The sequence below is a fragment of the Zalophus californianus genome, chromosome 3 (genome assembly GCF_009762305.2).
Source record: "Zalophus californianus isolate mZalCal1 chromosome 3, mZalCal1.pri.v2, whole genome shotgun sequence".
Taxonomy (NCBI): Eukaryota; Metazoa; Chordata; class Mammalia; order Carnivora; family Otariidae; genus Zalophus; species Zalophus californianus.
In genome coordinates this window covers 129,150,332-129,166,839 of record NC_045597.1, presented here as the reverse complement: position 1 = coordinate 129,166,839, position 16,508 = coordinate 129,150,332, and the positions used below count along the sequence as shown (strand labels likewise).

Below are 16,508 nucleotides of genomic sequence, written 5' to 3'. Positions count from 1 at the left end.
TTATAAGAGGAAGGCAGAAGGAAATTTCACCACAGAAGAGGAGAAAGCAATGGGACCATAAGAGGCAGAGACTGAAGTGGTGTGGCCACAAGCCAAAGAATGACACAGCCACCAGAAGCCAGAATAGACAAGGAATAAATTCTACCCTAGAGCCTCCAGAAGGAGCATGGCCCGGCTGACACCTTGATTTCAGTCCAGTGAATAATTTCAGACTTCTGGCCTCTAGAATTGTGAGTGAATAAATTTGTGTTATTTTAAGACATCAGGTGTGTGTTTTACACCATCTGCCATAGGCACTAGGACACTGACATTCTCAGTATGCCCACCTAGTTCCCTCTCTGGGACTCTCAATGTAGCAGCAGTGGTACCATTATTTTCCTTGTCAGCCAATCACCATGAATTTCCCCCCTTCTTACAACTATATCCAAAATGTGGGAGAGGGAGGAAACAAGTCAATTTTTAGCTCATCTCCAAATTAAAGAATATCTTCACAAGAGAAGTATAACTACATACCATTTTAAAGTAAAATTACCTCAGTTTATATCCTTGTCCTCTCCTGATGCAACTGCTAGAAATGAAGACAGTATCTCAGCAACCTATAGGCAATGGAGATAGAAGAAGTATCAGAAGAGCACAGTGCCTGAGCCAAGTCTTTTAAAAAAGATTCCTGGGGGCGGCTGGGTGGTTCAATCGGTTAAGTGTCCGACTCTTGATTTCAGCTCAGGTCTTGATCTCAGGGTCTTGAGTTCAAGCCCTGCAAAAGAGCTCTGTACATCTCCTTCTCTTACCAAAACTTTAAGTTGCTAATATATTTTTCACCATAATTCCATTTTTAATTAGTACTCTTGGTGGAAAAGTAATGCATTTGATATAAGTAGAGGCTATAATGAAGTCATTTGTCCTAAGAACCATGCATTTCTTCCTTAAGGAGTTCTCCCACCTTGATTTACAATGGGCCTTAACTTTCAGGAGATTCAACATGACAGCTTCAACAAAAAAGTAGATCCTGTAAGTCCCTCAATATTTGACCCGAAGGGACATTAAACATTTCTTGTGAGGCCAACGTCCACTGTAGGAACTAGATTGCGCCAGTTAATGTTCCCATGCTTATGTTTTTCTTCCTCCGTTTTTAAAGCCCTTTCACTGCTCTTGAGCAAATAGGAAGTAAACTGTGGCCTGTCATGGTCTAGCTACGAAAATAGAGATCATGTCCGGTGTTCACAGAAGAATGGAAAGCACAGGTGGTCCATGGAGAATGGAGAGGCTAAGAGTTGCACCAGGAACTGTAAAATAACCCTGGACGTTGGTAAGAGCAAGAAGTCCTTGTCATCCTGAAGCTGGGGGGACCATGGGAAAACATGCAATTACTGGGACCAAAAGGCCTGGACAGCCCTACGGAAACTAGAGATTGCTGTGCATCTGGATATAGAGGTGGCTGGAGCCACAGAGCAGATAAAGCTGCAAGAGAAGCCATCCTAGGCTGAGGGGAGAAGAGAGTGTCTTGATCTCCCCCTCTCCCTTCTCATGCCCTCCAGCCTCCCAAAACTGACTGAATCCTGCTGACACTAAGCCTGGAAAAGTCAATCTGCAGAGGCTTATCTGCACCCTCATAGTACAGAGCAGAGCAGGAGAGAAGCAAAGGACAGATCTGAGGTTCAATCAGGCCCAGAAGCAGCACACTCTCAGATAAGATGATTTTACAGTGTTAGATAATGTGAAATATCATTTAATTCAACCTTTCCATCTTACACAGAGGACATGAGGTCCAGAGAGATTAAACCATTAACCTAAATGCACACACACAGCAAGCTTTTAGGTCTCAGCACACAGCGTGCTTTTATTAGGATCTACTGTTTATTGTGAAACCATTCTCTGTTTGATTTAAGCCACATTATGAAGTGCGTGGTAGCTGGGTCCATTTCATATTCATTCCCAGTGTACAATTCAGTATTTGGTGCCTGGAAAACACTCAAGAAAATATATATCGAACTGATACAAGTTGAAAGAAAAAACATAGACCATAAGTGATTTAAAGTAGCTTTAAATAATTTCCAGTCAAATATGGATCACTGAACATGTTAAACAAAGGAGACTGCTAAAACAATGTCTCGTAAGCGTTTTAAAAGAAAACACACTTTCTCATTGGCCTGTGATGGTCTACACTTGCTACCATTCAAACTGAGGTAATGATAGGATCCTCTTTCAACTATCAGACTGTTCTTTCATTTGAAATAATTGATAAACAAGGCAATGCAAGGCCATACACGTTGTATAGAACAGATATACAAATAAAAAACTAATAAATAATTTACGTGGTTATGTGTGGAAGGCATTGCCTAGAGCGTTTCCTCTACAGTCATGACTAGGGAGCAGAAAAGGAAACACAGGAAAAAATATACCCAAAGAGGCATATTTAAATAGCATGGTGGGCAGCTGGGGGAGTGATGACTAATCCTGCCGCTAGTAGCGGTTTAGAAACAAAAGACACAAGTTGGCTAGAGATCTTCTGTTTTCTTCTATTACCATTCATTCCTCTTTAAAGCTAATGCAGGAAGGGAGGGAGTGGGAGAAGGATAGATTGGAGGAGAGAAATCAGGGAAGGGTGGGCACTAGAGAGAATGCAAGCCAAAAACCCAGGTCTTGTCTTTGCTAAACAGAATATACATGCTTAAAAGCTCGTTTAGAAGACAACCCAACGGGAGCGCCTGGGTGGCTCAGTTGGTTGGTAAAGTGTTTGCCTTCGGCTCAGGTCATGATCCCAGAGTCCCGGGATGGAAACCCTTGTCTGGCTCTCTGCTCGGTGGAGAGCCTGCTTCTCCTTCTGCCCCTCACCCTGCTTGTTGTTCACTGTCTCTCTCAAATAAATAAATAAAATCTTTAAAAAAGAAAAAAAGGAAACCCAATGTAAGTGGAATTTATTAAACTTCTACATTACTTAAAATGTGAACATTAGCTCCCTTCCCTTATCCATAAAAACTTAACATGCATTGAACTAATTATAATAACATCTGATGGAAGTCAAAGAAACTACAGTTCAAAATTTAAAGGAAAAGAAACTATCAAATAATTTGAAGTGAAGAGAACCTGAAAGATGAAGAGAGAATGGCTAAATAAATAGAAAGGGTTTCCTTAGAAATTTACAATTATTGGGGAATATTTTTCAGGAAACATCCTAGGGATGAGAGAAGTTTGACTCCCTCCCCCCACCCCCATCACTGGCCACCCAATCAAAGGCTGCTAATTTAGGGGTGAGTGGAAAAGAAAGAAAGAAAGAAATATGTAAGAAAAACACTAAATTTTTTTAACTGAAGACTATTTTTTAGGTGTCTAAAATAATAGGAAATTTTAAGTAGTTTACATGTTAAGTAAGTTTGTTTTTAGCAATTTGTCAGTGGATTTATGTCAGAAGAATATACATAAACAGAAGGATTAAACAGAAGGACATTAACATTAGACCTCAAGGTACAGTACAGGAGATGAGTAACTTAGAGCAATTTCAGCCAAATCAGAAAGACTTTCCCTTTCTTTTCTTATGAATAAGAATATAATTTTATTATCCTGTACACAGGTAAATAAACTTAAAAAAAATCAGGAGAGAACATTCAAAATTTGCATAAGATAGAATAAATTCAAGTAAAAAAAAAGTATGTTCATATTTCGAGTGCTAACCAAAAGATAATGGCATTTCTTAGAAGAAAGGCAATATTAAAATTTAAAATTGTAGAAGTCTATATTAGAATGATACATCATCATTGTAGTATTTTCACCGAAAATATTTTGTCTAAATGTAATCTTTAAGAAATAACCAGACAAATCCAAATTAAGAATTATCTGTAAAAGGAATAACCCAGATTCTTTGTTAATATAAAAAAGGTAGAGAAACTGACTCCCGCCTGCCCCCTCGAATCCATATGGTAGGACTGAATTCCCTTGGCTCTTGTGTGGGTGGGGCTAATCCTAGCCAATCAGTGATGAGTAGAAGTGACAAACCACTTCTCCACCAGAATATTTCATTGTGGAGAAATCCACCAGTCTTCTGTCTTCCCCACAGTAGACCTGTAATTCTCTAGACCTGCCCTATCAAATTGGTTCCTGATTAGTTCCAATATATCAGTTCTGAGCAACTAGAAGATATACTATTTAGGAATATAGTATCTCAAAAGGAAAAGGAAAAGTTCTATTTTGTAGAAGGTATTAGTCCCTTTGTCGATCAAACGAAGATAAATTATTCATTAGAGTTTAATCTAAAGGAATCCAAGAATTAGAAGCTAATGGACAACATGTGACTAACGAATAAATTAGCTGAGCTTTATTCCAAGAGTTGCCACCAAGAATTGTAATTTTAGCCAGGTCATCCAAATGCTTTGAATTTTTTTCATGTGTGGATAAGATTACTTCAGGACAACGAGGCCTAAAAGAAGGATCAAATCCTTGTAGTCTTTTTACCTAAAGTGCAAAATTACCATGTTACTTGGATTATTTATTTATACTCCCACTTTGTTTCAAAAAAGATTTAAAGTAGATTCCATATTATTATTTTATTAACACATTAAAAATCCCTGAGTAAATCCGTGAGGATTATAGAGGTTTCCCCCTTTATACTTCTCAAGGTATTTTAAGCATATTGTAGAATTTATTCTCTCATGAATTTTATACAAACTGAAGGGAAAATCTCTTCTCTAGAATCCCATAGTACATACTTAGAACACATAACAACAAAGAAAGAGGAAGATCATAATTAGAGGAAGGAAGTGTGTGTTTGACGTCCAACATGACAGGTTTTCGGATGCCCTGTTATAAATATCAAAATAGTTGCATTTACTCAAATATAAAATACTCAATCTATGTAAATTAAGGATTATGATTTGATTGTATGTATCTTAGATTATTATAGAGTATGTGTGAATTAATGATCTCTTTTTTACCAACTAGTAGAAAATGTTTAATATCTGTTATGGTTTTAGCCTTCCAACGTATATGAATATGATCTAAAATATAAAAGCATCATCACTAACCTTACACTATAATTAAATATAAAAGTTGATTAACTTTAGCCAAATACATTTTAACAGCCTAATTTTAACTCCTCAAAAACTAGATAAATATTTGAAAATTATTCTTTTTTAAAATACAATTTTATAGGGTGTTACTAACTAAAAATCTTTCATACTTATGGATTTTCAGAGGTCTTCATAAGTATCAAATCATAAATTATTGTGGATTTCCCAATTGTTAAATGTTTCCTTTCATGAGATATTTTGTAAATTTTGACCAAAAAATTGTATTGGATAGAGCATGGGCTTCAGAATTAGCCAAGTCTGGGCTTATCAGTGATGGGGTTCAGGACACACTACCCCAAATTATGGCATCTTGGCATATTGAATATCTTAAACTGAAGGAGTTTGAGAAAATGGCAGAAGCAGGAAGGTACTTGGATCTCCCCACCACCTCACCCTTCTTCCCCGAAACAGGTCATAAAACTCCCATGTGGAAGGTACCCTCTCCCTGTACCAGGAAGAAGGAAGACATTCTTATCACCAAAGATGGGTAATTGGGGGCTGAGAAATCCATATAAATGAACCTTGTTAAACTAACCGTTATCTTCCTAGTTACTTCTTTACCATTTGTGAAGACTCCCATGTACATGTAAAAATTCAATAAAACACATATGGTTTTCTCCTGTTAACCTGTCCTTGTCAGTTTAATTTTCAGACCCAGCCTGGGACCCTAAAGTCCAGGAAAACTTTCCTGTCTCCTACACCAGCTTAACTAAGCAAATATTGTATAACCCTGGATTATTTACGTAAATTGAAGAGCTTCGTCACCATTATTTCTAAATTGGGAATGGTATTAACTACCTTTTAAAAGATATTGTAAACAATAAATGAGGCTATTCAATTGCATTCAATAAGTGAACAACCACACTGTGAAAAGTGCCCATGATTCAAAAGTCAAGTTATATAGGTAAAGTGCCTACCAGAAATCAACCAACTGCTAATTAGGTGTTACTTCCCCTTTCCTCAACCCAAAGTTTTAGTAAATGTAAACAGAAACAGGCACATTTAAAGAAATTTTCTTCAACTAATATAAAACAAAATATTTGAGGATTTGTTCATTTACCTTAGTCTATAGCTTGTCCCACAACTATTTTCATGACTAAGGATACCAAAACTAGACATTGTTTTTATTTCTAAATTTCAAGTCAGTTGTTAAGAGTTGTGATTAGACTACTCAAGTCAAAAATCTTGGAGGAATAATGAACACTGACTACAAATTAAACTGATGATCACATATTCTATCTGGTGATTTGAGAGTCCACTTCTCATTGTACCCTTTAATTCAATGAAAAGATAGAGTACAAAACAAAACGAGTACTTAGGAATAAGAAAAATTCAGACTTCAAACAGGCTGTCAGTGTAATGTGCCTTGTTAGAGATGAATAATAATTAAAATGTGCCTCAAGGGCTCTTTCCCTCCCTCTTTTTTTCTGTTGAAAATACTACAGAGGAGGGTTTTTGTTTTTTGTTTTTGTTTTGTTTTTTATAAACAATTCATTCAAAATGGCCAAATCATTGATGCTTACAGGAGTTTCCTGTTCTTGACATCTAAGCCTTATTATAATGTTCTATTTCCTGTATTTCCTTGCTTAAACAGAATCTTGCTTCAGGCAACTTTTTATCTGAACTTCTGTGTGTAGAAACCAGGGACTCTTATTGAATTGTTTCTCACTGGCTACTTGATCTTCACAAAGCACTGAAACGGGACTGATGCCCTGGGTTGTGCAATGGGGTGTCCGAGCCTATCAGTTAGCTGCACACCGCACACACACAGCTCATGTGCGTCAGGGCTAAATGCAATTAGAGGACCCAGAGCTAATACACAGAACACTTCTCTTTTAGCAAATCACCTCTGAATACATTAACCCTTCACTCTTTATAAAGCAATAACAAAGTAGGAAACAAAGACAGTACCTAATATGTAGTTCTCCCAAAATAGATACTGGTTTAAAAAGTGCATTTTTTTCAAAAAGTTACCTGGAAACTTCTCATGAAGGGAGAGAAGTCTTGAGCAATTGTTACTTTTATCACAGAGCTAAAGTTGCAATAATAAGCAGAAAGAAAGAACTGTAACAAAACACTAACTGAATAAAACAGAAATTCAATAAAATGATACAGAAAAATCAGTATTTTAAATTTATCCAGATTTAAATGTAAAGAGAATTAAATTGAGCATGAGAACATGTGGTTTCTAATCTTTGTTCTGCCACTAACTACTAATGTCACCTTGAGCAAGTTGCCTGGAATCATATCTGGGAAACATGAGAATGAACAAGTTCTCTTTTAAATTCTTGAGAATTAGTTTTTAGCTCTCCCCTTTGACAACTTGCTGAGTAAATTCTCTCATCAATATGAGGGAGTTATTTAAACTTAACTCAAATCCTTTATGAGCTATATTTTCTGTATCTAATTTTGTAAGTTCAGGAAATATTTATTGATATTTTTTGACAAATCATAAATTCTTGTGGATTTTCCAATTGCTAACTGTCTCCTTTCGTGAGATATTTTATAAATTTTTGCGATGGTGTCTTGGACAGAGAATTAACTTCCAAATGAGCCAAATCTGGGTCTACCAGCTTAACTAAATACATTTATATAATCTTGGATAGTTTATCTACTTAAACTGAAATAGTCTTTTTAATTCCTTTTTTAAAATTCTGGGTCTTTTTTATTGTGAGTACTGTAGTTGGGAAAAATATTTTGAAAGGTACTTCATAAAAGAAGATATGATGCTCAGTATCATAGTCATCAGTAAAATACAAATTAAAATCAAAATGAGGTATCACTTTATATCTACTAGATTGTCTAATATTTAAAAAGCTGTCAATATCAAATATTGGGGAGGATGTAGAGCACCTGAAACACTCATGCATTGTTGATGGGAGAGTAAAATATTGCAACATTTTATAAGGCTAAACATACATTTACGATATCACCCAAAATTACCAAGTGTTCACTAAGAATAAACAACTGTCTACACAAAGACTTGTTTATGAATGTTCGCTGATATTCGTAATAGCTGAAAATGGGAAATAGCCCCAATAATACAAGCAAATAGATAAATTGTGCCCTATCAATTGAATGGAATACTCTTCAACAATAAAAATGAATGAACGAATAATACACATATTGATATGGATGTATCTCAGAATCATTATCCTAAGTTAATGAAACCTGGCACAACTAATCACATACTATATGATTTCATTTGCAGGAAATTTTATAACAGAAAGCAGATTAATGGTTGCTTGGACTTATGGGTGGAGGGACACTGACTATAAAGGTGCACAAGGGAATTCACTGGGGTGATGAGAATATTCTATATCTTAACTGGAAAGATGGTTATAGGATGTATATCTTTTTCAAAACTCATAGAGCATAGACTTCAAAAGTGGACCGCCAGATTGCCAGGAGCTTCTGAGGGAGTAAACAACCTTTGAGTAAAATGATCAGAACTTGAACTGATGAACTCCACCAGTGATGTCAGAGTTTTCAGAATCCATGTTACCAACTCACAAGAGAAACAGAAAGCTTTCATCTTTAACTCCATAGAGCAGAAGCTTGCTTGCAATGACACCAGTCACTTATGAGCTTGAAAGAGGCCTTTCCCGGACTCTTAAGTGCCAGAGTTGCCAAATTCTGGGTGTAGCAAAATAAAGAGGGCAGAGAGGTCAAGGAAGAGAGAAAAAGCCCACCAGTGCTCCCGCAGCCTCCCTGACCAAAGGTGCCCACCACTTCCACGGCAAGCTTTAATTACTGAACGAAGACTCCTAAAAGTCTATTACCTAATTGTTATGGGAGCTATTGGAAATGTCATTTGGCAAGAGGGGAACATTTTCTACTGAATAAATGCTAAGGGTAGATATAAGAAACAAAAATAAAATTGTGTTTTAATTACAGTGTCCTTGCTATGCCAATGCAACTTCAAGACAAACAAGGTACCAGCACTAACCATCCCCAGCAACTCAACCTCTTTATTACTGGTCCCAATCAGATTGCCTAGAAAATCTTGAAGCTTTCATCACCTAAATCAATCAGTTATGACTGGCAACAGAGTCATTTTGTAAAAATGCAGGTTCTAATGCTCTTTTCTTTGAAGTGTGTATGGAGAGAGGGGTAGATACTAAAAGTTAAAATGATAAAGAGGGAATCTTAAAACGAGCAAATAGAAACTATGCACATGAGTTAGGCTGTGGGTAGAAACAAATAGTCTTAAAACGAATTAGCCTTTTTCTTGTTTCACTGTGTTCAATGAGAGGGACCTACGTTCTCCTACTGAGAAATAGTAGACTCAATACAAGTCCCTCCAGAATGGAATCTAGTCTCTGGGAAAAGAAGAGGAAGAAAAGATGGAGGAAATTGGTTGAGAGATGTTTAAAAAAAAAAAAAGAAAGAAAAGAAAAAAAGGAAGAAAGCAAGGAAAAAAGGGAATTAACAGATTTCTATCTGAGGTAGACTTCATTTGGGCTGGCTGGTGACATGATGAGAAAAGTTTCTAAATGTTTGCACCACCTTCTGGTGTAGCCAAAGTAACCGCCTAGAAGGTCTGAGCTCCCCACAATATTGATCCCAGGACATGAGCTTCCTACTTCTTTAAGGACCAGATCACTGGAAATGAATAGTGAATCATTTAACTACTAAGGACTATGTTTCTCTGTCCGTGAATATTTTTATAATCACTGAAACTACTGAAGGAGTTAAGTTGCAGCCTTCGAATCTTTATCAGCTGATACATCACACACAAAAGGATTTCAGTAGCATACCAGAAAAGTGACCAAAGATAACCTGAACCACACAGAATCTATCAGGATTGTGGAATAATAATGATTTCAGAGTCCGTTAGGTTTTCCATTTCATTTTTTTACACTATTTTATAATTTACCTTTCCCCATTAGTATTTGGGGAGTAAATAACAAAAGAGACATATAAAAACAAGTATGTATAGTCAACATGATACTTAAAACAGAAAATTTTTCCAAAAACGTACAAATTTTAAAAATACAGTTTTGTTGTTGTTGTTTTTTCCCCTTTAGCTGAATCAGTGGTTATGGTGCCCTGCTATCTGGCTATTTAAGTTAAAAGAGAAAAGTGTACATGAGCTAGTTTCACTTCCTCCAACATGCAACATGGAGTTTGGCGTGTGTGTGGGCGGGGGTGGGGGAGGTTGGGAGGTATGTATTAAGCTTATTAGATTGCTCTTATTTTTTTCCCAAAGTGACCTGAGGGGACATTCCTACAGGCTTTTACGTAGGATATACTTGACACCAGAAAGTTCTCAGATTTTTATGATTACATTTCAAAACCCATGCACACACACATACAAACACACACAGTATGTCTTCTTATGCCTTATTTACTCTAGTTGTTGCTACTATTCTTTAAGTCCATGGTTTCCACCTTTTAGATAATTTACATTTTTAAATGCAGTATGTTTTATATTATTTATTGACATTTTTTCTGCCTTTTGTAGCGAGGACATTTAAGGTCAGGCCAACATCATGCAGGCAAAAACTCAATAAGGGCTTCACTGCCCTGTATTTCCCACCACATCTGGGTCAGGTCCCAGCAAAGCGAGGGCGTGAGAATGTGGCTGCTGTCTGCTTTGCTCCTTCCCTAGTCCTCAGGGAAATGCAGGTCATTTTGGACATGAGGTTGAAGAAGGTAGTAGTATTCAGAACAAATACACATAGATTCTTATCATTCTTGTCCATACTATTTTAAAACTACTTTTTATAATAAGGCTGAGTTCCTCACTGGCTGTGTGGCAAGAGGCCACTTTGTTCACACTGACATTTTTCTAGAAAACATCTTACATACAGAGTGTTGTGGTGAGAACAAGATAGGTTCAAAAAGCTGTGAGAAGCGAACACAGCTGGGGAAGGGAAAATGAAAGTGAAATGAACTGAAATTAAAAACAAATTTCTTTTTTAAAAAGGGGGGAAAAAGAATCAAGTAAAAAACAATGTTTGCTTCATTCTTGCTTTCACTTCATTTTCCCACATGGCTTTCTATATAGAGAAATCAGCCACCAACGAGAATGAAACCGCTTATTACAACATATTATTTTAATTTCATGAAATACTCATATATTTATAATATTTAAAAAAAGTATTTTACATCTTTGTAAATTGAGCACCTCTTCTACTTTCTGTCTAGTACTACCTCATGGTACCTGCACAGTTAACAGGAGGAAAGTATGTAGTAAAAGGCAATATTACAAACAAAAAGTAATGAGAAATAATAATAAAACTAACTGGAAGCTACCTTACTATTTCTAAACAACCTTTTCTCTTTCTTATTTTATTTAGCTCAGAAATACATGTTTCTTAATACCCATCACCGGGCTAATCTCTCCCCCTATCCCCTCCCTTCTAAAACCCTCAGTATTAAGGAGGGCACGTTCTGCATGGAGCACTGGGTGTTATACGCAAACAATGAATCGTGGATCACCACATCGAAAACTAATGATGTACTGTATGGTGACTAACAACATAACCAAATTTTAAAAAAGGGAAAAAACACATGTTTCTGCCTTATTGCCCATATTAAAAATTGCCATAACCTCCCCTCATCGTACTTTCAATGATCGAGGTCCAACTCAAGTCCTACATAGGGTGATGGAATTAAGGGAGTTACAAATTCCAAAAGAAACTTAAAATCACTTAGTGTTTCTATATATGCTAGTCATGGTTCAGGCCACTGCCCCAGGCCCACTTTAGATCAAACTGCTTTCCTCGACCTTATTCCCCAAAGCTTGAGAGGAAAGCCATAGTAGCTGGTCCACTGGTCAGGCTATTGACTGGATGAGAGATTGGAACCTAACCCAAGGAGATTGCATCCCTCTGCTGGCAGCAACCCAGGAAGAGGTATGGATCAAAGAGCTGTGCTCAAGAGCTGAAAGAATTTAGCTGAGCATGTCAAATTCACTTCCTCTAGAATTTGCCTTGGAGAATTGAGTGCCTTGCTGGTCAGTTGCCAGAGAAGAACGGATAAATCCACAGAGAGAAGCCAAAATTCTGTGAGATAAAGATTAAGCCGGCCATGATAGAGAAAGCAAATGTCCAAGGTTATCTGGAACCTTGCCAAGTTTTCTGGTCCTGGATCCAGTATATAAATTTTTCTAACAACTACCCCTCCCCATTCCTAAGGAAGCACAAGTTAAGTTTCTGTTACTTATAAGCAAATCACACACCCAGTACCTTTCCTATCCCTCATCATCCCCTACAAAACTCATAGTACATTCCTGCTCTTTGGTCATGCCTAAATTTAAATTACCACACAAGTTATCTCAATATATTTCTAGGTAATGAGATTCTAAAGCTATTTCTTATATTGAGTAAACCCTTAATCCCTTGAATCTTAGATTCTCCAACTATTTAAGCTTCATGAAACCTTTCAACATTCTGATTCCTCCCTTCTGAAAATGTTATAGTTTATCTGTAAATTTTCCAAATTGTGGCTTCTGTAGCTGAAAATAATAGTCCATGGTGATGTAACCAACATAAATGGTCTGAACTACTACTTTTCTTGTTCTGTGTAAATATTTCAAGTACTGTTACCCAGGACTGCAGTAGACTTTTTTCAATTACACTGTTGAATCATTTTCAACTTATTGTTAATTACAAGCTAACTTGTTTTGAAATGAGTTTCGGACAACCCACATGTTCCCACCTTATACATATGTAGTTCATTTTTTAGATCTAAGGTTAGGATTTAGGTTGACATTTTAAATTTAAATCTTTGCTAGGCTAAAACTTTTTCAGTTTCTGGTCTTCCATCAAATGTCCCTCACCACCAACCCCTTTGTGATCACTCAGTCTTCTGAATTTCTTTAGCAAATGTATCTGTTTCACTCATTTGTTATATTACTTATACTACCTAATCAAGTTATTCATCTTTTAATGAAGGTTGGTTCCAAAGTACAGAGTTGATATAGCTTGTTCTCACAATCTATAGTGTGCAATACACAAAAAATTTACTTGTAAGTAATAATAATCAATAATCAAGCAATGAGAAAAAAAGAGTATATCCAGTGGATCATACACTCTTTTTCTAGTCAGTACTTGTGAGCTCCTGATATGTGACCAAAGTAGGGCTGTGCAGTGCAGCCTGGTACATTCTTTCCTGTCCTTATATAGGATGAGTGGACAAGCCTCTTGAAACATGAGTGGATAATATGTACCTTCAACTTTTAGTATTTGGGATATTCTTGGAATCTTTAAAAAATATTTCTAATAAACATTTGTGGTTTTTTTAAAGACTGTATTTATCTGAGAGAGAGAGAGAGAGAGCACAAGCAGGGGGAGGGGCATAGGGAGAGGGACAATAAGACTCCACACTGAGCATGAGCCCAATACCGGGCTCGATCCCATGACCCTGAGATCATGACCTGAGCAGAAATCAAGAGTCAGATGCTCAACTGGCTGAGCCACCCAGGTGCCCCTCTAATAAACATTTGTAAGACAGACAGTGCCTGTCACAAGTTGACAGGGTCATTGGCTTGAGTCTTCAAATGCTTGAAGAGTCTCAGATTTAGACCCTAAATGAAGTTATGCACACAGTTACAGACATACACTAAAGAGATTAAATCATGTCACTAAAACAATTTTAAACTCATGTCCCATTAAAACACCACTCCATTGTTACATGTTACGGATAAATATATTTTAATATATCCTATAATTACCATATGAACAGCAGAATGGTATTATACTGTAATGGGGGATTAAAATCAAAGCATTAATTTGTTAAATGAAAACATTTAAAACTGTGTGACAACTGTGTGTCACTATTTTCTATAATTTCAATATTGATTTGTTATTCACATTGAATATCAAATCAATATTATTTTTAAATATCCTGATTGCTATAATAAATGGAGATGAGCCAGGCCTTTCTCAGTTTCTCAGAAGCCCTACCAGCAAATGAGCTTCATAATCTCATTACTGAAATGTTCCCTGATGGCCCTTATTTCTGGCCACATTAAACTTATTCTCACTTAACCAGGATTTTTACTAGCTGATTCCTCTTGAGGTTGTTTCTTTTATTTGGGACATGTTTAATGAGCAGCAGTAATTGTATGAATCACTGTGCTAAGTTCAGTGAAGAAAAAATAACATCATCAATAGAAGACTATAAATGTGATCCTTCCCCTCAAGTAGCTTCCCGTTCCTACAGACAGTCCACAGTTACATATAGCGCAAAGTAAAGGAATAGGAATCACATTTTAAGAATAAACAAAATTATCGAAGACGAGAAAGTAAAAGGATATAGTCGGGTTAAGAGATGTGGAAAAAGTTTGCCAGCCCTTCATTTCTACACCGTGGGCAATCCTGACTCTAGTCACAAAGTTCTTTTTGGTCCCTGTACTCCCGTTTCCGGATTTCAGCCCCACTTGCCATTCTTTGTGACAAAGAGTATTTCTGGCACACATCACACATGAGAAGGCAATGTTCCAGCTAGGAGAGGATACACAGTCACAGTTGTCCCTAACGCTTCCCCTGCCAAGGTTCCACCCCACTCTGCTCCAGTTTTGCAAGTTCTTGAGCTGATATAGTTAAGAGCACTATCTTGCCGAGGCTCCGCTCTTCCTGGCCAGCCTACCCGAGGGGTACACAATATCATTTCTCCCAGTTTATTTCAACTGATCCAGGGCTTCAACATGGCAAATGGAACTTCATTAAAACAAAACAAAACAAAACAAAACAAAACAAAAAGAAAGGTCAAAATAGGTAAATGAGCTCTTACTTATTCTAGGGTAACCACCATCAATTACCTTGACTAAAAGCACTAAAGAGTACACACCACTCAATCTCATTTCTTCAACCCTGTCACCTTAGGCGTGCTTGGGACCATTTATGAAACCAGTGCTATCTGAGAATAAATCATAGCTCGCTCACCTAATGTTTTGCATCATGTTCACATGATCGTGGGCATGAAGTGACTTAAGTTGTAGTAGCCACTAACCTCCAGCTTCTGGAGCTTGGGAAGTGGTTCTGATCTTACAAAGTAAATATTATAAGCTGCAAACATGAAGGACCAAATTTGAATTTATATGCCCCGTAGAAATGTGTTTTCCATAGAGACATAAAAGTGCATTCTGTCTCACATACGCAGAGAACACAGGCGGTAGGACAGAAGATATTGAAAGTCACCTCAAGTCAGAGTCAGAGCTGCAGTTTTTCTGGGTCAGCCCTCAGGTTAATAATCAAAGACTAACTCTCTGTGATAAGTGATGTAGACCCCAAAGCAAGACATGGGCAGCCAGTGCTGACCAGACACCTAAGTATCTAAAAATAAGACCAACATGGGACACACAGAGGGAGCCCACATCCTATTGACAGAGAGAGTATTCTCCTAATCGTATCAGTCAAGGTTCTCACCAGTTCAGAGTGAGGCATAACTAAAAATAGCAGAATCTAATGACTTTTAGTTTTTTATTTACGAATATAATAAGAAACTGTATACATTTATAAATACAGAGTTCAAGCACAATGAACTCTCTTCTGACTTCCACAAGGGCCTCCATTGAAGAACCCCTTCGATGCTGATGTATATAAACATCTGAATTGGATGAATCCTATTTGACCATTAGAGTCACAGTTTTGGTACCCATAGGACGTTTGTTAATTAATAAGGATTAAATTTGTCCATAAATGACAGAAAACCCCCAAATAACAGAAGCTTAAAGAGGACTACAGTTTATTTTCTACTGATACTACCTGGACAATCCAGATCTGACATACCCACCAGGGACCCAGACCCCTTTGTCTTGTTACTCAGCCATCTGCACTACAACTACAGTTGATTGTTCTAGAATAAAGTTCCAGCTTCCACCGTCATGTCTCTGTACTCCATCTAAGAAGAAGGTGCAAAAGAGAGGTAAAAGTAGTACCCTTCTCTTTAAGGACATGCATTCTACCTATATCCTCCTGGTAAGAACTTAGCCACAACCAGCTGCAAATGAAGATGTGAATTTTATTCCTTTTTCTAGGTGGCCATGATCCAGACAAAAATCAGAGGCTCTATCACGGTAGAAGAAGGGAAAACAGCTATTTAGCGCCAAATAGCAGTTGCTTCTATAGTAACCAAACTCCCTCCATATTATACAATTTGCCCTAACAAAGTTTTTTAGTTTTTAAAAATATTTATTTATTTATTTTTAGAGAGAGAACACAAGTGGGAGGGGCAGAGGAAAGAGGAGAGAGAATCTCAAGCAGACTGTGCACTCAGCATGGAGCCTCAGGTGGGGCTTAATCTCAAGACCCTGGGATCACAACCTGAGCTGAAACCAAGAGTGGAATGTTTAGCTGATTGCGCCACTCAGCTACCCGCTAACAAAGCATTTTAAAATATCATTATGAATTGAATGGTGACCCCATAATAAGATATGTTGAGTCTTAATTTCACTATGGACTCAAAATGTGACTGGACTCAGTACCTCAAAATATG

General features: G+C 37.1%; 1 protein-coding gene across 1 annotated transcript in view; it reads left to right on the top strand.

Moving 5' to 3' along the window:
• LOC113920361 (acyl-CoA-binding protein-like) overlaps window positions 1–16,116 on the top strand; it is a 36,892-nt gene extending 20,776 nt beyond the window's left edge. The window contains exons 2-3 of the mRNA XM_035726849.1: window positions 10,528–10,718; window positions 16,051–16,116. Coding sequence (XP_035582742.1) covers window positions 10,528–10,718; window positions 16,051–16,116 — 257 coding nt within the window. The remainder of the gene's footprint in view (window positions 1–10,527; window positions 10,719–16,050) is intronic.
• The last annotated feature ends 392 nt before the right edge of the window (window positions 16,117–16,508 follow it).